Genomic DNA, 24,127 nt, shown 5'->3' on the forward strand with positions numbered 1-24,127 from the left:
CAGCAAATCTTGAGTTCCTTTCCCAGTGGTATAGCTTCAGCAGAAAGAGTGGAAAACGCCCCTGAGCTCCGCCTCACGTACAGTGCTGCTGGTCACCCAGGTCCCGCTCCCATCAGGAGATGCAGCAAGGCCTCAGGGAAGGGAAGAACTGGGAAACTGCTGCTCCTAAGGATGGTATGACACATTGTCCACGGCCTTTTATTTCCTCACAGCTGTCTTTAAAATAAAAGTGTTGCAGTTTGGATGCAGCCCAGTGTGATAGGAACCCAGCAGGTATCTACAGTGCTTTGGTGTCAGGGCTGAAGTGGAAGACTGGCATCTAGGATTTGAGTCTTCATCTAGTGAAACGAGCACAAAACTAGTGAATCATTTTAACGTTTGGATCCCTCTGGGCTTTCATGTACTTTTCAGTTTCATGTGAAAAATTCAGGTGCTCTCGTTGTGTTTGAAAATGATTTACCAAATGCCATGCACGAAGGCAGCAGCAGATACGGGAATGGCACATAGGAATCTGTGTGTTCTTCATCCATAGAATACGCCCTGAAATGCTGAAGCTTTTATCTGTCAAGAAGGTGTTTCATAACAATGTTTCATTCCATCAGCATTTTAATTTCCAGTTAGCTGTTTTTTTCACAGACAATTGAGATGTCAGCCTGAGTTCCTAATGATGAGCTGAGAGACACAATCCTGTGGGAAAACAAAGAGAACCGAAATCTGTGGAATGAATCACTCCTCCCTTTTTCACCTTCCTTGTGTGAAATATTGTCAAACTAAATGGATTCAAACAGGCTTAAATACTGAGCTGTTCATATGAAAAATAGGGATGTATGGTTTGTATAAGGAGACAAAATAATTATTATTGGGTGTATCAATGTTGACCTAATCCTGTAATGGTTTTACTGCTAAGGAAGAGGGAAGTCGACAGGTAAGGTGTGCGTATATACAATGTTAGTTACAGTTTAGGCAATTGGAGTCTCTGAAAATGGAGTTATAGAAGAGTAATGAATGCCTGAATTCTCACTAGGACTTGCTGCTCAGGGTTGGCTGTGTAGATAATCCTGTGTTGCCATGTGGCAGGATGCAAACCCCGCTCTCTCCCCCTCCCTCCTTCGATATGGAAGGAGTAGGCACATCTCCCTCTCTCTTTGCTGTTTGAGGCTGACAGCTGCTTTTGTTTGGCCCCAGAGCCCCCTGGCCAGGGGTGTTAGGAGAAGGGAGTGCCGAGGTGCCAGGGAGCCGCTGGGCACCTGCGGCCAGTGGGGGGATGTTTGGAGGCTTCAGAGGCACCCACAGCCAGGGTGGGGGTGCAGAGAAGCTTCTGGAATGCCCACAGTCAGACCTGATCAGCCAATAAAAAACGGGACTCTTGTTGAGACTCCACCCATTGTCGCAGGTCTCTCGGAGCACAAGCGAGATGCTGCTGCCGAGAGCCCCCCTCCCCGGGATGGGGACTGAGCTTGCCTTGCCACCACAGGTGTGAGTAAAACTTCTCCTCGCAGGATTCCGAGTGTATTTATACTTTCCATGCTCAATATGAGCACGTGAAAAATTAATCCTTGCACAGTCGTGGGTGTATTTTCCTCCCGTGCTTCCGCATAAGCACGTATAATATTCCGTGCACATTTGCACGTGTATTAACCCTCGCAGGATTGCGAGTGTATTATAAATTTACCCTCGCAGAATCGCGAGTGTACACTTTCTGTACTCACTACGAGTACGTGTATCTCTTTAAAATAATCCTACACCGTGTTCAGGCAAGTGTGTGCTCCTCCCGGACTCGGAGATGGCTCCGGCATTGTTTTGGTGAAGCCACGTGCATGCACTCTGTGGACCGCCTATTGTATTAGTTGCTGCCCCTTAATAATTTTCCTCAACTGATATCCAAACCTGTATTTAAGTCACTTTTGGAGTGCTAAAACCCTGTTTCTCACCGGTTTAATAGAAATTGTTTTGGACCCTGTTGTCCCTTAAACTAACCTCAGGGTGCCTCCGTGTCATGCCATCTCTGAACAACGTATCTCCATCTATTTCTGTCTGGTTTATTCCTATTTCTGGTGAGCCATTTGGATGGTTGTGCTCTTCAAATTTAGTGAAAAGTGACCATGCTTAGGCATTTTCCTGGTTTGTTAGCTGCATGCATAATTAATTACTACTGGTTGTAAACAATCCTCATTGCTTTGCCTGCTGTACCATAAACCATGTTCAAGACAAGAAAGACATTTATCCAGTGGAGGGGGAAAATGCAAATGTTCAAAAGAGAATATCATTGTGTTTGGGGGGAGGGGGGGTGTGTAATTCTAGGCTTATGTGATGGCATTTCCTAAATTTTTTGATTCGTGTAAATTTGTTATGATACACAGGCTATTCAGGAGTGAAGGTGGAAAACATTTCAAAATGAAAGGCAGGTGTGTGTCGATTGAGGAGCCGGCACCGAGCGGGGCAGGTGCCCCCGTGAGGTGTTCTCACCCGAGTTCCTGGGCTAACTCGGCTGTGAAGGGCTGTGAGGGGACGGCCGGGACTGTGAGGGGACGGCCGGGGCAGCGGCACTGTGAGGGGGACGGCCGGGGCTGTGAGGGACCGGCCGGGTCGGGGTGGTGCGGCGGGGCTGTGAGGGACCGGCCGGGTCGGGGCGGTGCGGCGGGGCTGTGAGGGACCGGCCGGGTCGGGTCGGGGCGGTGTGGCGCGGCGGGGCTGTGAGGCGAGGGCGCTCGGGCTGGGGAGCGCCCCTCGGGCCGCTGAGCTGAGGCGGCCCCCGGCGGCGGAGCGGTCGGTCTGTGGTACCGAGGGTGTGCGGCCGAGCCTCGGGCCCTCGGCGGCGCTGGCGGCCCCGGGCGGCCGTTGTGGCCGTTACGGGCGCGGTGCCGGCGCCAGGGGCCCGCCCGTGCGGCCGCGGCCTCAGCGCTGGGCTGCTGGGTTTCTCGCTTTTCCGAACATAAACTCCTTCCGAACTGAGCTTTCCTCCAACGTTAGGCAAGAAAGCGGTAGTTTAGACCTTCAGCTGATTCCCTTTTTACTTTTTCGAGCGTTTTGTCACCCTTTGTGGAACACACTGATGAGCTCTTGCCCCGCCTTGTCGCTTGGAGCCTTTTGTGTGGGTTGTCTCTGGGTCCAAAAACTGATCCGCTGGGTGTGTGTGTCACACGCTTTGAAAGCATTTTTGAAATGGGAATTTTTGTCCCTCCTCGTGTTGTCCTTCCCTGCTCCTACTTTGGTTCTAGTAGGGGTTTTTTATTTCGGCGCTAAAATGAAGCTGTTTGTTTTGTTCCGTAGCCTTTGAACCTGCTGCCCCACTCCGCCTCAGGATGGCAAAGCAAGAATGTAAGAATTCAAAAGTAGTGGAAGAAGAGGACGTGCAGGAAGATGATAAAGACCAGATGACAGACCTGAACAAAATCTGTGCTGAAAACACTTCTGAAGCTGAAACCCCAGAAGCTGTAGCGAGTGGTGGGCTGCTGAGCCCAGAGGGGGAAGGCAGCAGCCTCCTCCCATCTGAAGAAGCTTGTGTGGGACCAGATGGCTCCCACACCGTGACCTGCACGTTCACAGTGTCACTCGCTGTCCCTGCCCTGCCCAACACAGGTTTTGCTAAGAACCCTTTTCTTATTACTTCATAAGTTTGTGTGGCAGAGTCCTGAATTATTTAAGCTAGAAAAAGTGTTAGTTGATTTGCATTTTCCTGGATAGATTGCTCAAGAAAATGGCAGTGGTCATGGGAGCCTTTTATCTTTGAGTGATTGTCACCAGTTGCTGAAAGCCTTTCCTGACTGCAGACTCCTGGGTAGTCACAAGTATTGAAGCTGCTGATCTTAGCTGGTGCTTTTTAATCAGTCACTGCCTAATAGGGAAAATTTGGCATATATCCTCAACTAGCTAATTATGATTTTGGGTAGTTTAAAGGTAGTAGTGTTATTTTAGGGGAAGGTAGCCACTGTTGAACAGATGAGGGATGGTTCTCTTGTGTTGTAGGAGTGTTTGGGAATAGTAGGAGCAGGTACATTCAGCCTTTCCCCATGCAGTGTGGAATTCTGCTTTTTGGTGGTTCCCTGGGCAACAGGACAGGTGCTTTGAGAATTGCAATTGCTGGATGTCCTGCTGCAGGAAGAGAGGATGGAGGGGGGGAGTTCCAGGAACTTTCTGGACCGTGGCAGTAGTTAAACCTGGGTAAGAATTGCAGGGCTGGGCACTGGGATGAGAGTTTCATGTTCACCAGTCAGCTGCATCCAGTCAATGATTTTTCTGTTGTCACACTGGAACACTTGTTAGCATTTGGTCATTGCAGAAAGCACTAATTCCCCCTGAAAGTATAATCTTTGATAATGTTTAACGCTTCCAGATAATTCTAATATTCTCTCTAGGACAAATGCGAAAGAAATCCAACCCCCCTGATACGCAAGGAGAGAGAATTCAAGCTGATGAATCGGGAACTGTTCCAAGCGCACAGCGTTTCTATCACGTTGAATACTTTCTTCTACCAGATGACCTTGTGCCTAGACAAGTGAATTTGGGGTTGTTTGGGGTGGCTGCACAGCTATTTACAGAGTCTGGTTCCAAGGTAAAATATAGAATAAAACTAAGTAATCCAAAATGTCATATACAGAAGATGGGAGAACGTTTTCAGATAGGGAGCAATGCAGTTGCACATTGTTTTAACAGCTGCTTAGGCCTTATCTGCCCACACAGATATAGAACAAATATCAAGGATAGAACTTGACTCTGCTAGTCCAGATCAGCAGTAACTTCTGACATTTGTAGTAGGAGTTTGGTGGATTTCAGAGTATTTCATTTTCCTCTAGATTATCAGTTTATTTGGGATTATAGCTTTTATCTTTCAAGTACCAAGATAATGATATAATAATTTGAAGGCAATTACCAGTTTTATTAACGATGAAGAAAGAAATGAAATTTATGCCTTGGTCTTCATTGAGGAGGAAAAGATGTTTAAGGTACTTAAAGAATTTTGCAAATTTTGGCTTTTTTTAGATGTGTCTAGCTGAATTCTGTGCATTCAAATTCAGGAACCTAAAAATTGGATATACCGTTTTGAATACATCTTGTTAAGAAATTATTTCTAAAACATTGATGCTAAAATAGGGTGGGGTTTTTCTGAAAGAGAGAGACTGGATATTCTCAGGTTTTATCCTTGCACAACACTTTCTAATGGCCCTCTTTGATTGCTTTGCACTTCTTCTATGTTTGATGTTTTTTGTTAAACAAAATGGACTGGGAAAGTTGTTGTTTGACATGTTATGCTGGCAGCTCTGACTAGTGCTTCATTCTTAGTTTATCAGCATGTACATGTGAAGTTTAGTGCTGGTGCTTTAATTTTGTAAATACCAATTCAGCATTTCCAAGTTTATATATTTGCTTTTGCAGCATTCTGCTAAGTTTTTAGTCCACGATCTCATGCTGAGCAACAACTTAATTGCTGTTTGTTCTTACCTCAGGTCTTTGTATCAGACCGTAACTTGATAAGACTGCTTTGTGTGAATCCAGCAAAATAATGCTGCTCTGACACAGCAAGAGGGAGGTTGTGTAAGGCCCAGTACAAGCTGGAGAAATAAAAAATGTAGTTTGAGAGCAGTGGGGATGGTGGTCAGTGTGTGAATACAAGTTCTTCAGTCTTGCTCAGCTCCTGTAAAGATTTTCATCTTTTGTTTTAATAGGCTATTACACCATGGTTTGAAGATGACAAGATGTGGATATCATGGAACCATAGTGTTGATATCAGTGTCACTAGTGAATATCTAATAAAACTAAAAGATCACAAAATAATATTAAAAATCTTGGATACCAAGGACAAAGCTTCCTCAAAAATGAAGCTTAGTAAACCAAAAGTTATTTCTTCAGTAGAAGAGGACACAGGGGCTCTTGGTAAGTCTAATGTGAACAGACACATTGTATAACATATCTTGAAATTGTGACTGCATCTATTCATAAGTTATTGTTGAGATTATTTGACATTCATATGTGAATCCCACTAAAATTATTCCTACTTGTCAGTTTTTTAATGAATGCATGAGTCATTTTCTGAAAATTTTGATGGCAGGAAAATGTAATTAGGCCTGTAATCTGAACCTTTGGAAACTAGCGAGTTATTTGAGCCTGTTGGGTAGTAATGATAGGAATGAATGTCTTCATTTTTCAAAGATGGATTTTTTTTTTTTGGTCATTGTCCTGAGAAGAAGCAAATCCTGTACAGCCAAGTTTTTATGCTGTGCTTCTTTTGCTTTCATCTTTCCTTATTTAATCTTTCCCTGGTTGTCTCCCACAACCCCGTAACTTGAATCTATCCATAAATTTTGGCCATACTGGCTTGAAGGTCACTGGTTTCAAAGACAGTTGTTTTGAAATTTATACTTAATTAGAGGGAGAGACCTTGTTAGGGCTCTTTTAAGCGTGTATGAAATGAGATCTCAGTCCTTATAAATACCGTAGAACTAAGCATGAGATGAAGCCTGTAGGAAATGGGGTATCCTTTGTTCTGATGGCCTGAAACTACTGTTGAAATCAATTTTACTATTAAAATATGTCTAATTTGTTAGTAAAAATACTGTAATTGTTCTCTTTCCCATGTGTATCACTGCATAGAGACTTGGTGAGGTTAGAAGACTTCAAATGCTAGTTAATACAGGGTTGGGTTTCTTTTGATTGAACAGATACTAATAAATGAAATGTCTGCTCAGGTATTGTGGGGTTTGTTCGCAAATAGGCTTTGCAATTGGTGGGAATTTCTGACAGCATTTGGTTTTACTCTTCATCACTAGTTGAGCACCCAAGTGAGTGTTATTGAGGAATGGAGACTTGTTGGTAGTTCAGTATTTTCTCAAGAGCTGCCTCACCTTTCAGGCAGAGGAGGGAGGCAGGAGGAAGTGTTCCAAGCTCAAAAGCCTCAGCTGCCCTCATATTTTCTTCTAAATATGTATTGTTGTGCAGTACACAGGGAGAACACTTCATGCGAGATTCTTCTACAGGCTTTAAGGTATATTTCAGTGGCTTTGAGGTATATGTCAGTAACTTGGAGGTATTATGTATCCCAGTTCCCTGCGAAAAAGCTTTTGAAGATCCATCAGTGCTGGTCACTTTTTAAGTACCACCTCCTAAAAGCACAGGACCAGGCTATTCCAGAATGTCAGAAGTCAAGGTGGTGAGGCTGAGCAGGGATCTTCTTGTAGAGGGACATCGAAAAAAGAAAGTATCTGGTCAGTGGAAGCAAGGTCAGGCGTCACGGGAGGACTGCAGAGGTGCTGCTCGCCACTGCAGGGAGGAAAGTGCTGCAACCAAAGCTCAATTAGAGTTGAAGCTGGTCAGCACTGTGAGGGACAATAACAAGCACTGGAACAGGGTCCCCAGGGAGGTGTCATGGCCCCAAGCCTGACGGTGTTCAAGAAGAGACTGGACAACATCCTCAGACACATGATGTGACCTGTGGGGTGTCCTGTGCAGGACAGGAGTTGAACACTGACCCTTGTGGGTCCCTTCCAGCTCAGGACATCCTATGATTCTGTGAACTCTGGTGGCGTTTATCTCCAGATGAACAGACTTGAATTCCAAGAGTGGCTTCTTACAAATCGGAGGGAAAGAGGAAGAGGCACCATGGGAAAACGATTGCTCAGGGTATGACTGGCCCAACCAGACTAAACCATGAAGTCTAAACCAGGGAATTTTTTTTTTCTTTTCCTGACAGATGAGGTAAAACATGCAGTGCTATTGCAAAGAAAGCTCTTTGAAGAGAGTCAGCCAGCGCCCAGCTGTACAAAAATCAGAGCAGCGAAGAAATCCAAGGCACAGGAAGATTATTCAGCCCTTCCTGTTGAAGGTATAACAGTATGGAAACTAGGAGTGGCTAACATAGGTGAAAAGAGAGGGAGAGTGCAATGACACCTTGAGTAATGGGTGAGCAGGAACAGGACTGAGAAATCTCCTGAGGGAACAAGGGGTTGCAGGAAGACTGAGGGTGTTATAGTTAGAAGAAGGTTTTAATAGCTCTAGAATAGAATTGAGACACAAAAGAGATGTAGTTGGCTCACAGAAGGTTTTTAAATGATGCTAGAAAAAAGCATTGGGGTTTTTTGCTGCTTCGTGTTTATAAGTGATTGCATCAACATCTAGAGCCATGACTAGAACAGAAGTTCCCAGATTCTTGGTGTTTCTCTGCTGCTGGAACTCTCTAGGAGGACTTGAGTGATTTTTTTGCCACACCAGGATTACTGCTTGGATACTTCATAAGAAATGACCCAAGACCTGCATTGTGCAGTAGGAAAAATGCAAACTTTTGAAATACCCTTTCCTTGAGCAACACAATGAACAATTGCAGTATGATAATTACCAACTTAGTTTTCTCAGAAATAAAATATGACTTAATAATATTTTAGTTTCTCTGAATGATCTCTAAAAGTCCCTCAGAAATAGTTTATTTTTTCTATTTTAGGCTTATTCAAACTTATCCTTGACACGGAGACAAAAATTAAATGGGTTGTGGTTTTGAGTTACAAAAACAGGTTGCATAAGATGTTTTCACCATGTTTTCCTAGAGCTTTACAGATGCATTTTGTTAGTCTTATGGGAGTTACCAAAACATAGAAATACTTAATAACAAATGCAAACCCTGTTTTATTTCAGCAGGAGAAACTGTGCTGAACGGACTAGCGACATCTAATTGTGATTTATCACCTACATCAAGGAGAGATGATTTATGTTCAGTGAGGTAAAAGTGTTGCACTTGCAGTGGGAAATGTTCACGTTTTAAATATATAGTTGAAGATATGTAATTGTTTTTTTCGTATCTATGGTTTTTGGATGTTTTATAATTATACTGTACTTTCAGAAGTGGTTGCCTACTGCTTTTTGCACCCATGCCTTCTGATTGTAGGAGAGGAACAAAACAACCTCCTTTGATACATCAAGCTTGTTGTAGTGCATTTGGGGTGAAGAGGCTACCTGTGAAAAATTATATAATATAACAAACCTTGCTCAGCTTACTTGTTTGCATGTTTTTTCTTCTATTCACTCGTATCCTGTGACTTTAGATTTGTGGGATAAGATCATGTCATTGAGAGCAGATGGAGGAGAAACAAGGAGTTTCTCTTACTGGGAACTGTTGAGCTGCAAGTGTTAGGAAGTGGCCAAGTGAGGAGTGGTGTTGGTCGGGGTACCTCGTTCTTTTTGAAGGGTTGGAGGTTGTGTCAACAGTAACAGCTGCTGGCAGAGCAATGGATCAACTCTGTAACTACGAATTTGCATTGGATCAGATTACCGTGAGCTCATGTTCTGAAGAAATGAAGGTAATTCTGGGTTCATGCTTCTGTAGTAGCATAGTTCCTTATTTCTTCTGTCCTGGTTTTAGGAACAGTGATTCACTCTTTTGGTTTATTAAGTCATTTGTTCTAGTAGTTTGCAGTGGTAAATTTCTTAAAATCAGCATGCAAGTCTCTAAGATGGTTGAATAGGTTAGAGGGTTCAAGACTTGAGAAAGTGTAACATTTAAAAAATCCATATTTCCTTGGATGTTATTCATAATGGAAGACTTTGCACTTCAAATAGAAATAAACCATGAATAGGGTGTATCTCTTATATGTCATCCAGAATGTCATATAAAAAAAATATAAACTCTTAAATTACTTTCTCAGCATTCCATTCTTGTTTCGTAAAAAAATCAATGATAGCACAAGGTAACAAATCCACTACTGTATTTTAAGATGTGCTCTCTCATTTCAAGCTGTTACGCAAGTTTAAGAGTTTCTCCTGAACAAGATTCAGTCAGATTGTTATTTTGCGCAAGAAGTAATGAAGTCAATGAAAGAACTCTTAATGCCTTCACAAAGTTGTGAACTCAGTGTCACAGATGGATGTTCCTGAGTATTTTGTACATAATGAGAACACTATTATTTCTGATGAGTGCATCTGGAAGTGATCTTACTGTTCAAATGGTGTGGGTTTCTTGTGGCAAAAAGAAAACATACGTTTGTAAATATGAAGAAAATCAGCAATAATGTTGAATAAACATCTTCAGTTTATTTCAGATAGCTTTCATTTAAGTGCAAAACCATATTTGAAAAAACCTATTCTCCCAACATTCAGATAATCTAGTGATCTTGCTTTAGGTTCCAGCCTGTGTTCTTCTGGGCTGCTAGAGCTTGGATGCTGCTTTAACAGAGGTGATGTTCTGTTGTAAGATTTGAGAGAATCTTGATTTTTAAGCTGTGTTTTGGTACATCACCTGGCTTAATTTTTGGTTTGCTGCCTATTCAGTTTCTAACAGCTCTCAGTTTCTGGTTTGTAGATTAAATAGACACTTCTGTTCACGTCCACCATATTATAGCCTTTGCTAATTGAGCTATTTCCTTCTGCATTGTATTTTTTAATATGAAAGTAAACACAATGTGATTGCTTTATAAAATGAAATGGGGCACTCTGAAGCTTCATAAGTGCTAGAATCAATTGGGCTAGTGTGTTTGTATCTTACGTATGTTTGTGATAATAGAAATGGAAAAAAACCCCAACCTTTGGCATGGGATTTTATTTGTTCATGACTTACTGGAGGAAGTACTTGGTGCAAATGTGAGTTGGTGGTATTGAAACTAAGCAGGGCTTTTACTCCAAAAATAGCACTGGTGAAATCTTGCTCTGTGACTTAGAATGTGAGTTGTTGCTACTCTGTGTCCTATGAGCACGTCCTCTCTGTTCAAGGGTGGGTGTCCATGGTGTGCAAGATTTCACGTAGAACTCCAGGCCATTGCTTTACCTTGGATTTGCTCCTCATTCCATAAACATCTTTGTTGCTGAAGTGTAAGGATATTTGAAGGATGTTTGTTCAGTTTAAGTCTGAAAGTGCAGTTCCTTATGCAGTTGCTGTTCCCTTGCCTGCATTTATACTATCTGTCATGCCAGGAACAAAATTCTGGTGAAACATGAACAAATGAGATCAGTATTTTGCAAAATTAGAAGAATGTGTTTAGACTTCATGCAAACAGAACCTTCAGCACAAATTAATTGGAAGAAAAATCCTTTTTAGGTAGAAATATTGTAATAGTTTTCTAAACCCACCCCCCCCCAATCATTACTGAAATAGTATTTAGAGGCACTACAGACTCATGACACAAGAGCCGTGTAAGAATATTTATCAGGATATTGGTTCTTCTGGAAAAATTTACCTCTTCAAAGCGAAGCTCAAACAGGAAAAAATGAATTAATACTATATCCATATGTAGATCACTGGGGCTATATTGTGACCCTGGTGATGTTTTTTTCTAGCTTCATGTTCAAAAACTAGTATGATGGAAATGAGCATTCCTTGTGGAGGACTAGTGAGTTACCTGACAAGCAGCCTACTACTCTAACACCAAAGCTGAGCTTCAAGAAGTTATATTTTACCGATTTTATTGTTGGCAAAGTTCTGCTACTCCTTTGTGCACATGGAAAATAATATTTTCTGAAGAATCAGCTTCCTTCTTCCCTAATGTTATGTCTAAAGTCTACAGCCAGGAAGTATGATAGTCACAATTAATTGAATGCCGCATTTCTTCTCTCAAATTGGTTCCAGAAAACATCTCAATACTGCTGTAAGTGCCCACATATGGGCTGATATCCCCTACGCCTTCTCAGGCTGCGGTGGGGAGGTTTCCAACAAATCCCCCCATAAATTCCATGTTACCTCTGTGAACTTCACAGGATGGTTTCCTTCGTTTATCCCCAACACCTGGAGGTTCCTATAAATAGTGATGGTCTCTAGGGTCTCTGACTCATTTACCTCAATTAAAAAAAAGAAAAATCACTGCAGAGAAACAGCCTTGTTGGTTTTAATTTTGGCAGGTCTGGTTGTTGTTTGTCCTTAGGACGATAATTTACTTATGTAAACTTTTTTAAAATTTAGATCTTTTGTTCCCCAAGCAATTATTTTGACAGTCTGTCATTCACTACTTACTTAACCAGATATTAACAATTTTGACCGTAATTTTTAATACGAATACAAAGATCTCAGCTGTATTTTTAATGTTTATCACCTTTAGTGCTGCAAAACCACGCAAGCAACCTCTCCCTCCACTCCCAGCTGTTACTACAATCCTTTTGAAACATCTCTGAGGATGGGTAGAGTTATTTTGGAAATGCTTGGTTTAATCTTTGTAGCGAATTATTATTTTTAGTGCTGTAAACATACAGCACTACATACACACTTCCAGCTTCACAGCCCCAGTCTCGATTTGTTCCTCACTGCATGGATACGTGTCTGAATTAAAATAATGTTTGTGAAGCAGTTGAAGAACTAAGACCTCCTAGACTAAAATTCCTGGGAGGAGGAGGAGGAAAGAATGTTTGAAGGATGTGGTGCCAAGGATAAAGGGAAGATGTCACACATGGTAATAGATCAGAGAGAAAACGCTGTTGATGGAATATCATAGTCTGGAGATGCTATTCGTCACCTGAAATCCTTACAGAAACCACAGTGAGAGGCTCAGGGGCAGTGAGAGCTGAACTTTGTGTCCCCAGCACAGGATACCAGTCGCACTCAGAGGTGGCTGGATGACATGGAGCTCTTCTAGTCTATGTTATTAGCAATACAATGTTTGTTAGATTAAAGGCTTAAAAAGTAATGAACGTCATAATATGTGTGTAAAACAGTAGACTGCATGCATATGTCTACACGTATCAAACTGTCGTTATTTCAGTATTAAACATTGCACCTCTCAAAGCATCATCAGTTGCCTTTATTTTCAAACTACTATTATCATGCCTATAAAGCTAAAGAAAACAGTGACCAGGTTTTGTGACTACTGATATAAAAAAAATGATTGGATGAACATTGTATTTCCTTGAAATGCATGTAAGATTGTACCACCAATTCTGTCACCCCAGTGCGAGGAATCCATAGGGCCCAGTGCAATCTTCACTGCTCACACAATTCTGCTGTGGGATGTCTGTACTGCTGCCCTCCGGGTACAATGTAGAACAGGAGTCTGAGGACAGGGACAACCAGATAATTTATTCAGGAGATTTAAAATGCAGTGAGATTTGTCTCTGCTAAGCAGACTTTTCTATTGCTTCTGTTTAATATTCATTTTTCAGCAGCAATAATATGTCAAATTTGTAAGGAACGTGTGTACTTTAGGGAGTAAAATGTGTGACGTCTGGTGAAGAACCATTTACAGCAGTGGCTGATGTGATGAAGTTTGGGAAGCAAAAATCTATTAATCTATTAATTCTAGTTTTCTGGTCCATCTGTAATTGGTTTGCAGTGCATACCAAATGCAAACAGGAATAGAACAGATACATTTCTCTTTCCTCAAAAAGCAAAGCAGATGTACAGAAAATTCTTCAAGCAAGCTATCATTGTATGTGCTACAAGATGTTTTACTTTATGCATCTCTTCAGGTACTTAGTCTCTGACTCAGAAGAGAAGGACCATGTATCCTGTTATTTGCCTTTTTTTATCTCCTTTATGTTTATATTCTGGCAGTTGAGCTCTTTCAGACTTGATTTTTTAAAAATAAATTGGTTTGGTGTAATAATTGGGATGGCAGGGATTTTATTTTTAATTTTCCACACTTTGTAATTAACTTCAGGTATTTTTAATGTTTTCAGAAGTGAGATATTTGAAAGAAACAGATTTCTGGATGAGGCCTTCCTGCCAGAGCAGAACAAAACAACCATCACAAAAGGTAAGCTCTGGATGGAAATACGGACTGAATTTTAAAAAGTAGACATGAATTTCTGTTTATCTTGTCTCTGTGTTTGTTTTAACCTTGAACTCTTGGAAAAGAAAAAGAAGAAAAAAGAGAGTTATGAGACCTGCACTTTACTCCTGGCTTTGCTGTGAGTTTTCTCTGTTTCTTCAGCAGTTAACAGAGCTTTCTTTTCCTGTTTCCTCAGCTGGTAGTGTGAGGCAGCAATGACCACTTGGAGTGTTCCAGGGGTGAAGTGATAGATGTTTTCAAGGGACTTGGGTGAACAGTGATGGAATTTGTGAAACAGTTACAGAGTAATGTTGGAGCTAAAACAGCTATTCCGACTGTGATGTTCTCAAGCTGTTGTTTCATAGGACTTCCCTTGCTTTTTCCACTAGAGGCCAGGTTTTGATCTGTGGTTTACAGTCCGGTTTTATTTCCAGTGCTTGTTCTTTGTGTTAAATGAAAAACCATAGCTCCACTGAGTAATATTTTGTTCTCTCATCTGTAGCTTTCAGCTAAGGCTACAGTTTGGTCTTTCCCATGACTCTGGATACTGGTGACTTAATGTGGTTGGTTTTACACAGTGATCTCTCAAACTTCCACACACTATTTCTTTCAAAACTAAGGCAGTTGGAAGTTTTAATTTATGAGCTTTCAATAAACAGTTATGCACTTTGTAGGGAGCTCTCTATCATTTTACTTAAGTTCAGAGTGGGCTGTTTTTTCACCAGTGTCATTTTGGTACTGCTAATATTTCTTGTCACGTTACTATTGTTATTAAAAGATAAAACTTCAATAATACATTGTATGCCTCTCCTTCCATTTGAGTGTTAAACGTGTCCTTGAAATATTCTGCCATTCCTTTTATCATAGGAATAACAATAAACCGGGACCAGCAGGAGTAACATCTCTACAGTTCTTTTAAGTTGCTGTGTTCACTTGCTGTATTTTTTGTCAAACTTCAATTACTTGTGCTGGAATTCTCTACTCGGTTAATGAACTGGTTGGACAAAACAATCTGAAAACAGGATTTAAATACTTGGGGCTGGGACTGACTGTGCTTTTACTGGTTGGGTAGAGACTGGATCTAGGCAAAAGGAATTTTGGGAATAAGTAGCCTGTAAGAAAATGACAAATATTCATGAGTTTATCTTCATGGTATCCTTGTGAGGTAAATGAGTGACAATATTCCCATTTTGTAGATGTGAAGTTATAAAATACAGGTTTCTGGAAATACGTATCACAAAGACTACCGTATTTGTGTTGTTACACATATATGTGAGGAAAGAACAGTAAGGTGGTAAAATATTTTGGTAATTCCATGAACTTCTAATGCTTGCTGTTGCGAATTTATCTTTCTTGTAAAGTAGGGATTCTAGATATAGTATAGTGGACTGTGCAATGGAAATTTGAGCATATTGAAATACTGGCCTAAGTTGGTGTTAAAGTATATAGTAAAAATATTTTTCTAAGGACAATACTGAATTACTGTAGTACATTTTAAATCATTAATTTGATTAATTGCAAACAAATGTTTCCTCCTTCCTACTCAGTCCAACTCTGCCTTCCATCAACAGGTAAAGGAGGTTCTGTTCCTAAAGGAGGTTCTGTTCCTAAAAGAGGTGATGCTACCATGGCACGTGACATTGCTTCACTACAGTTGAATCTCCTGCCTCTCCTTGCAGGTATTATTCTGTTTGGAAGGGTCAGGGAGGGAGCAGCGTACTGGGTGTTCTCCACATCTCTGAAACATTGGTGCTGCTGGGTCTGCTTGGGGGAAACTGTCTTGAAAGATCCAGAGCATGAAATTCTCTGGGGATGAAAGCTGGCTGGTTAAGAAAGATTGGGGATTTGGTTTTGATCTGGGGGAGACTGACACATGTTCAGAGGTCTGTGTGCTCTGCAGGGCAGGATGTCAAAAATAACTGCATTGTAGTTCTCCATCAGCATGTACGTCTGAATTCTTTGATTCAGAATGTGTTGAAAGTGGGGATATCGGTCAGTGTCGAGTGGGTTGTTTCTGTGGTCTTCTGACTGTAACTAGGTTAACACTCATATATATGTTACATATACAGGGTGTTTCAAAAAGATGGACCCAATTTCAAGGCAGTGGCAATATGTCACAATTACACAAAAATAGGGATCTAGCGGTAATCATACGAAACTATGGCCAGACCTTTCAAGTGGTAAGAGTTTCATTCATGAGTGGCTGGTGGTTGCAGAAATGTAGTGATTTCAAACTGGGTCCATCTTTTTGAAACACCCTGTATATGATACATATATATATATATATATATATATATATATATGTAAAGTGTATATGTGTATATATATGTATATATAAAGTGTATATATATGTATTCTTTGCTGGGTAAAAATTGGGTAGATGGCTGGGCCCAAAGAGTTGTGGTGAATGGAGTCAAATCCGGTCGGTGGCTGATCACAAGTGGTTTTCTCCAGGGCTCAGTAGCTGTTTCTCAGTCATTTGGACAAGGGGATTGAGAGCACCCTCAGTCAGTTTGCAGGTGACACCAAGCTGGGTGGGAGTGTTGATCTGCTGGAGGATGGGAAGGCCGTACAGAGGGATCTGGACCAACTGGATCCTTGGGCTGAGGCCAGTTGTCTGAGGGTCAACAAGGCCAAGTACCGAGTCCTGCACTTGAGTCACAACAACCCCGTGAATGCTCCAGGCTCGGGGAAGAGAGGCTGGAAAGTGCCCATCGGAAAAGGACCTGTGAGTGTTGGTGACAGAGGCTGAACATGAGCCAGTGTGTGCTCAGATGGCCAAAAGGCCACCAGCATCCTGGCTGGTACCAGCACTGGTGTGGCCAGCAGGCCCAGGGCAGTGACCGTCCCTGTGCTGGGCACTTGGGAGGCCAAACCGCGAATCTTGGGGCCTTTGTGCCAATAAAAACCTTGAGGTGTTGAAGTCAGTTGAGAGAAGGGAACGGAGCTGGTGAGGGGCATTGTGATGGGAGCGGCTGAAGGACCTGGAGGGTTCAACTGGAGAACAGGAGCTGAGGGGAGACCTTCTGATCTCTGAACTGCCTGAAAGGAGCTTGGAGCCAGGCTGGGTCAGGCTCTCCTGCCCAGGAACAAGCGCCAGGACCAGAGGAAACAGCCTCAAGTTGCACCAGGGGAGGCTGAGCTTGGATCTGGGGAACAATTTCTTCCCCAGAGGGCTGTTGGGTATTGGAACAGGCTGTCCAGGGCAGTGGTGGAGTCACCATCCCTACAGGGGTTGAACAGACAGAGATGAGGTTGTCAGGGATATGGGGTAGTGCCAGGGGTGGGTTATGGTTGGACTGGATGATTTTGAGGGTCTCTTCCAACCAAAATGATTCTCTGATTCTATGTGTTGTCCTGTCCTTGTGTGTAGTTGGTTCTGTGCACGCAGGCAGAAATAGCACTAAGTCACACAGCATGGAACTCAGCTGCCGAGTCTGCATGTGTAAAAGCTGCTTGCAGAGAGGCCAGTTTGTTTAAAGGCACTTCTTTACATTTAATGACGATGTAATTATGATTAAAAGCCTCTGAACTGCTTTAATTTTTGTTGTTATGCGAACTGTATGTTTGCAACTTCAAAAATAAACTTCTGTGTGCTTTCAGCAGTTAGGCCAAATAGGGGTTCTGACACTGCTTTGGGGACTATTTTCTTACCAAAAAAAAAGAAAAATATTTGAAGCAGTTAATACTTTTGTTTTATTTTAATGCAAATTCAGTGGAGTTTTGTAACTAATTGCCTCAAATAAGGGTGCCTTGATGGGATTGCTTCTGTAACAGTATTTTATCTTGTATGTTTAAAAAGGAGAAAAATCTGTGATCAGTCGCCTGACAGAAAACAATCGTAAAGTTTTAGATGCTTATTTGACCTTCACTGTGGAAACACCTCTTCTGTCTGAAAGACAAAAACATGAATTGAATCCCCTGGTTATAAGGATTAAATCAGCTACCTGCCTCCCAAACACACCTGTACCAATAGAAGTGCTGCAGGTAACATATACGACTACCTCATTCTGAATGAATTTTCTTGGTACCCTCAAGTAACTTTGCTTAAAATACCAACATGGTTTTAAAGTTAACTTTCTCTATTAGTTGCAAAATTGGACAATATGGCTAACATATTGCCTGAAAAACATGTGGCCGGATTAGTGCCTGTGTTATCATAGGCACTAGCAGAAAAACAGCAGCACTTGTGTTTTCTAAGGGCAATAATTTGTATATGTAGTCTTCCCATTTTGATTTCTGAGCGATGGATCTGGAGTAAGCTCAGCCACAGTGCTATATCCTTTGCAGCAATTTGCTGATGAGTCAGTACATGTTCACTTGCTTATTAGAAAAACTTCTATTCCCGTGTTAAAAATATTATTTAACTTTTAAAAAATAGTGAATGTTTCCCATCTTAAAAAATGCCATGCACAAGAAAAGTTCTATATTGGTGAGCATATAGTTTAAAGCTTTGGTTTTGTATTTCTAAATTTTGAGAAATTAGTTAGAAAACACGTTCTCTTGTCAAATGGTTGCATTTTTAGGCTTAAAGAAATGTTATTTTTAAAAAGCTATTTTCTGGGTTTTATATATGTTTGATGTGAAAATGAAATTGAGGTCAAAGACCTTTGATTTCAAGAGCTGTTTCCTTGTTCTTTGGCTGAGGTGGAACTGTATGGCAATAGCACATGAAAGAACTGCTCCAAATTACATCAGCCTGATCCTTAACATTAGTAGGATGTTTTGTTGTTGTTTTTGTGAAAATAGTTTAATGGTATGTCAGGAACTTTATCATGGTGCATGTAGTTCTGTGGCAGAGTTTTACACTGCAGGGCTTATGACAGGCGGGGAAAAATGTTAGTAACTGTGCAACATAATAAATAATGGAGACAAATCACTTTGTAGTTTCTAATGCAATCTGCAGAGTGACCACAGAGGTTTTGACTTTGTTTCCCTTGCCAAGTGGGATACTGTATGAAATAATGAACTGCTTCAAATGTGGAGTTTTTGGGATGGCCTATGACAGGACTCCGTACAGGGTGCGGTGGTGCTGATGTACACTTACTGCAACAAGTACGGTGGAATGAACCACCTGTTTGCTTCCCAGATTTGTAAGCAAATGGCAAATCATAGAGATGCATTCCATACAGTGTCTCTGGACACTTGTTGAATTTCCTGACTTCTAGCTACAGGTATTTATTTTAGGCCCTGGATACTACAGACAAATGCATAGGGAAAAACGGAAAAGGTCTAGGAGCCGTTCCCATCCCCAGGATGCTCCTTTAATCATATAGAGACAAGGAGAGCTTTTCTGATGCATTTGGAAATTCAAAATATATAAGGACAGGCAAACAAGGGGGACAGCATATTCTCCAAACCCAGAATTCAGGCATGTAGAATGGCCTCTGCTGCTTTGGAAAACCATAATTAGTGCCATGAGGTACATCCCTCAGCTAGAAGAGTTGAGTGTCCTGTGAAGTTAAAAATCGAAAGGAAAAAGATTAGTGCTACAGCTATCCATTTCTCCCCATTTTTTGTTCTTTAGAGATTGTGTGTTCCCACCTATTGCAAATACAAATTTCACAACTTTCCACCTCATCAAACTCATGGACAGGACCATGGAACTCACATCTACTTTAAGGATGTTAATGTACTTCTAACGGGGACAATGGCACCTGGGGAATTACAGCGGTATCTTAGAGGTCCACCTTTGGAGATTGAAGTTCATGACCGGGATAGAAAGATGAAAAAAACCACCAAAAAGCCATGTTTGTTTGGGGAGAATGAAGCAGATGAAGAAGTGGGCAAGGTGAGCTTCCTCGCTTCCACATCCACAATTTGTAATTCTTCTACGGAAAATGAACTGTGGCATCCCCATGGGGTAGCTAAAGTCAGTCTCACTGATTTATTGTTGGGTAGAAAGTACTTGGCTATCCATGCTTCCATCCATAATTGTTCAGTTCCAGGTACACCTGTTTTCAGCGTGGGGGAGGAAAATGGGGCAATAACAGAGTCAGTGAGTAGTTGTTCCCCACTACCTATGGGACATTATCTAGAATCGGACTCGCTTTTGAAAGTAAGAGTGGAAATAGCTGTGCCATTGGGAATGGATGCAGAAAGTGATGATGCTCAAGCCACAAATTGCCCGTATGGTTATATAATCTACGTTTTTGACTACAATAATTCATCGTTATTGTATGATCTGGTGAAAGAGATTACAGAAATCAATACTGAAGCCCTCCAGCTGGACTACTATCCTTTACACTCATTTGGAATGGCTCTTGCTGCGTTAAAACTGCAAACCACACTTGAGGAAGTTTCTGAGTTGGATATTGTTACTGGTTTTCACTTAGTGGATGGAGCAACTAATCTCTTTGTTTTGGAGGGATTAAAAGACAAAGCAATCAAGAGACTATGGGATAAACACTTTGAAAGGTAAGAAGAGTTTCAGATTTTTTCATCAGTTATTTCCTTAGATTCAGATATTTTAATTTGATTTATACCTCATCCCTCCCTTTCTATTCAAAGATCCATGAGCAAGTATGTAGCTGATACTTTCTATGTGGTTTTAGTGGATGTGAGTCCCAGTGGCTGTTTCATTTGAGGCATAATCTTCTCATCTTTACCACGTTACACCACAGATCATCTGTGGAGAGTTTAAATGACAAGGACGAGAACATGTACTCTTTTTTGTTAAGCTGCTACTTGGTCTGTGGAAGTGGCACTCAAATCTGCCAATTCTAAAGAATAACAAAAATTCCTAGTGGAATCTAAACCATAAATAGTCACTATGAGGAAGCGGGACTTCAAGCTGCTTCTTCTTTTGAATTTAGAGGAAAATGGGACAAATTCAAAGTGAATGTGTTCCCTCAGATTTCATGCTTAAAAAAGACAAGAATTGATATTTTTGCCAGCGCTGTGGCCTGTTGTTAAAGCTTTCCTGTGGTGGGGGTGTATTGTGGGTTGTGGTTTTGGTCTCTTGTCAGTGCTCACCTGTAACCTAAATAGAAGCTTTGTTTTGCTGCTGCGGCATGAATGTTGGTATTTGTAGTAGAAACATTTATATAATGCATTTGTAGCTACAATAAGGCTGGTAAGGGTCACAACACTGCTGAAACTGAGGTGAGCTCCCTTTCAAATGTTTGCCATGCAGCTTAACAAGAAAACGTGTACAACTCAGTTATGTCATGAGAGTTTTGGTGTTTTCTTGGTAATTTTGTCCAAAATAAGTTTTTTTAGAACAGTTCATTTGAAGTGAAAGCTGTGAAGTAGAAGTTTCCTCTGAAGGACAAAAGCAAAGCTGTTTCGTTAGAGAGAGTAATTGTGCTGCAAAACTGAGGAAACCTGAGACCCAGGCTGATTGTTTTAACCTTGTTGTTGGGGTGTTCCGTTACAGGACTCACAGACAGGGACAACTGAAAATACTCTATAACTCGGGCCTGTCCTTCCCTCAGCGCCTGTACATGGAGCTGGAAGCGATCTTCTACCATTGCCGCCTCTGTCAGCCCCTGTTCGCCATCGCAAAACAACCTCTGCTCTATGTCAGGGGAATCGTTCCTCGGGCGTGTTTCCAAGGCTTGTCCAGGTATGACTTGACCAGATTTATAGTCAAGGAGTTGTGAAACGAAACGTTAGCCAAATAGGGTGAATATTTGATACAAAAAATATAATACTCTTGGATATCTTTTCTGTGATTAAAGCTGCCTGTGGGCCTGATGGATAATTCAGGTGTTAGATAAGGTGTGGCAAGACAGAACATGGTTTTCTAACAGCTGCTGTAGTGGTAACTGGAGCTCACTTCTAGTTTGGGCAGGAATTTCGACTTTATAAGGGAGAGGAGAGAGGTGTAGGATAATATGTCAGAAAATATCTGAATGTACTACAAATTGAAGAGAAAATTCTGATGTCAAGCCCCAGCTGGGAAGGATTTACTTCTCTGCTCTGTTCTCATAGAGATGGAGTGAAGAAAGAGGTCAGATAGGACTTGATAGATCCAGAAAGTCACTTGAAGTAAGTGGGGAATTCTAGAAACAATTTTCCTAAGCTAACTAAAGAAAGGAGTAGTTTTGTGAGAGTTGAGAGAATGTGTTCTGTGTTCCTGGCTTTGTGTTTGGGGGTTTTGCTGTGTGATTTATTGCTGGATCACTGCCGGGCTGCTCACTTTGTCTGTGAGATGGTGAGGAAAAGAGTACAATACAAAAGTGACTGCTCGCTAGCACAGTGATGTCCTTAAAAGTATTTATTTTCATTTTTTTCTTCAACAGTGGTTGGTAAATATTTTTCTTCCTTTGGCTACATGCTGGCAATATTTGAGGTAGAAAATAACATAATACAGCATATTTTAGATACTTGGTAGGCACGGGTGGTTGAGTCGTGTCTGCCGGCGCTGGGTCTCAGTCCTTTTTGCTGCAACCTCATTCTGCTGGGCCTGCGATTATGCAGAGAAATAGAAATATGTTCTTCACTGGAGGGAACAGGCTGTGAACTGTGTTCAAGAGCAGTCGCTAACTCATAGAACTCCAGTTTTATCGGTTTTCGGTTTGCTGTAGTCAGGCACTGGTTTAATGTGCGCACAACAGAAACCGCCGTTTCCTGATGTATTTCCTCCTGCTGGAATTAGCCAGAAAATTAATTTGAACTGTAAGAAAACTAATGCACGTGATGAATATGCACAATGGCCAATTTAATTTTTAATGTACTGATATAAACTCAATTTGTGTCATTAAAGCTGGTGCGACTTTGAAATTAACGTTATTCAGTTGTATGTGTTGTTCAGAGCTAATGGTAAGAAGAGGTAGTTGTTGCAGTAATTTTACAGTTGAATTCTTTTACAGTACTTTTTAAAGTTACTCTCTCCAAATAAAGAACAGTTATGTGATAAATGAGTTAAACTTCCAGTTTTAGCAAGGAATTGTAATACTACGTTTGGCTGTTAGGTAAGTCACTATTTTGTGACCTCTGCTGTGACCTGAGCCAGAGAGACCGAGAACTGAATTTCAGTGCGTGGATACAAACTGTGCGTATGGTGTTCAATTGCTGTCAATTTTTTCGAAAAGCTTTTGTGTTAACGCCAGGCTTTGCAGGCCAGATTTAGTGAATGAAATCAGATGTGAGTTAAGCATTGTCATGAACAGCGTACAGAATGACATTTGATCACAACAAGAAGTAAAACAGAAGTAAGGCAGGATGGATTATAGGGGGTGTTCAACATAACTATGGGTCATATGCTAGAACGAGGTGTATGAAGGGAGTTTGCTTTACTGTCTTTGCAGCCAGAGGCAAGAGAAACACAGCAACTAATTGTCAGCTCACAGCTAAATGTGGTGCTGGAAGCTTTCCTGGAATATTCCTAGTAGGTTTATTAAACTGCTAACCTTCTTTATTGCCACTAAATTCCAGCATACGTGAACTGACCTGAACTTCTCAATGAGTAGATGTTTCAAGAAGGTTGTATAGTTTTTCCACAGTAACATGAACTGTAGTGATTTTGTAAACTAATAAAATGTCGATGTCTATTTGTAGGCTCAGTTACCTCTGTCAGAGTAAGAGGTTGAGGGATGTAATTCGCGGGGATCTGCTGCCCTCAGCAGAGATGATCGCAGCCTTGAGTGCCAAGTACGGAGTTCCCCTCACTGATGAGGATCTCTTCCCTCAGAAACCTCCTTCGCTCTCGCTTTCCTCTGATGATTATGCAGTACCAGGAAAAGTTAGAGGAGCGAAACAGGCAGTATGTTCTTCATTAGATAATGACAATGAAATGTGTGTGCAGCAGAAGGAAGAAATAGCAAAGAAAATGTCTTTTGAGAGAAGCCGTAGGGTGAGTACGATATGCAAGAGGCAAGCCTGATAGCTGCAAAACTTCATGTCCTAAGTCAACATCTCCTCCTTTTCCTGAAACAATGACTCATTAGACTTAAAAACTTATCATAAGGTGTTTGTAGGTATTGTGGAAACATTGTAAAAAGGTGCAGGGTAATTTTATTTTGCAGAAGTGGAATTGTAAATGTAATTGCTTCTCAAAGGGGAAAACAATTCTAGTGTTCACAGATGAGACACTCTGAGTGGTAAGGAAACTGATTATTTGAAGGACTTGTAAATTCTTTTTGAGTTTGGTTCCTATTTTTCTTTGCCTCTTTCTTCTCCAGAGCTGCCCCATTGTGCCTTAGCAAGTCAATCCAGGCTTGACATGCTCGCAGGGGACCAAGCCAATTAAGCTTATGTGAAAATTGCACTTTCTTCTCTTGCCATGTGAAAGACCAGCCTGCCTTTAGGCAACCAGAATGGCATTTATTCTTGGCTAAATAAAACCAGCAGTTGCAGACAGAGCTGAGCTGAGCTTTAAGGAAATGGTGAAGAATTTTAGATCCCCTTCTGACTTGTTACCAAGCATCCATCTACCCTGTCTGTTGCCTCAGGGAAGACGCATTGAAACTAAACCCTTTCCTGTTAACACAGACATCACATAAGGGGTATCCTGC

The 24,127-nt window shown here is 41.4% G+C and overlaps 1 protein-coding gene across 7 annotated transcripts in view; it reads left to right on the forward strand.

Annotated features, from left to right (window-relative positions):
• Positions 1 to 24,127, forward strand: part of CFAP92 (cilia and flagella associated protein 92 (putative)) — a 93,231-nt gene that overhangs the window by 52,872 nt on the left and 16,232 nt on the right. For 3 of the 7 annotated variants that reach the window (XM_071812991.1, XM_071812994.1, XM_065845366.2), the window contains 11 exons: positions 3,271 to 3,579; positions 4,356 to 4,552; positions 5,664 to 5,871; positions 7,685 to 7,816; positions 8,620 to 8,704; positions 13,576 to 13,652; positions 15,239 to 15,346; positions 17,470 to 17,654; positions 19,195 to 20,084; positions 21,046 to 21,234; positions 23,172 to 23,466. In XM_071812991.1, the coding sequence (XP_071669092.1) occupies positions 3,303 to 3,579; positions 4,356 to 4,552; positions 5,664 to 5,871; positions 7,685 to 7,816; positions 8,620 to 8,704; positions 13,576 to 13,652; positions 15,239 to 15,346; positions 17,470 to 17,654; positions 19,195 to 20,084; positions 21,046 to 21,234; positions 23,172 to 23,466 (2,643 nt within the window). In that variant the 5' untranslated portion in view covers positions 3,271 to 3,302. Of the gene's footprint in view, positions 1 to 2,501; positions 2,549 to 3,270; positions 3,580 to 4,355; positions 4,553 to 5,663; positions 5,872 to 7,684; positions 7,817 to 8,619; positions 8,705 to 13,575; positions 13,653 to 15,238; positions 15,347 to 17,469; positions 17,655 to 19,194; positions 20,085 to 21,045; positions 21,235 to 23,171; positions 23,467 to 24,127 lie in introns of those variants that run through there. The other 4 variants (XM_065845364.2, XM_071812995.1, XM_071812993.1 and 1 more) reach the window with 4 other exon arrangements.

This window comes from Patagioenas fasciata, chromosome 10 (genome assembly GCF_037038585.1).
Source record: "Patagioenas fasciata isolate bPatFas1 chromosome 10, bPatFas1.hap1, whole genome shotgun sequence".
In the NCBI taxonomy this organism is placed as follows: Eukaryota; Metazoa; Chordata; class Aves; order Columbiformes; family Columbidae; genus Patagioenas; species Patagioenas fasciata.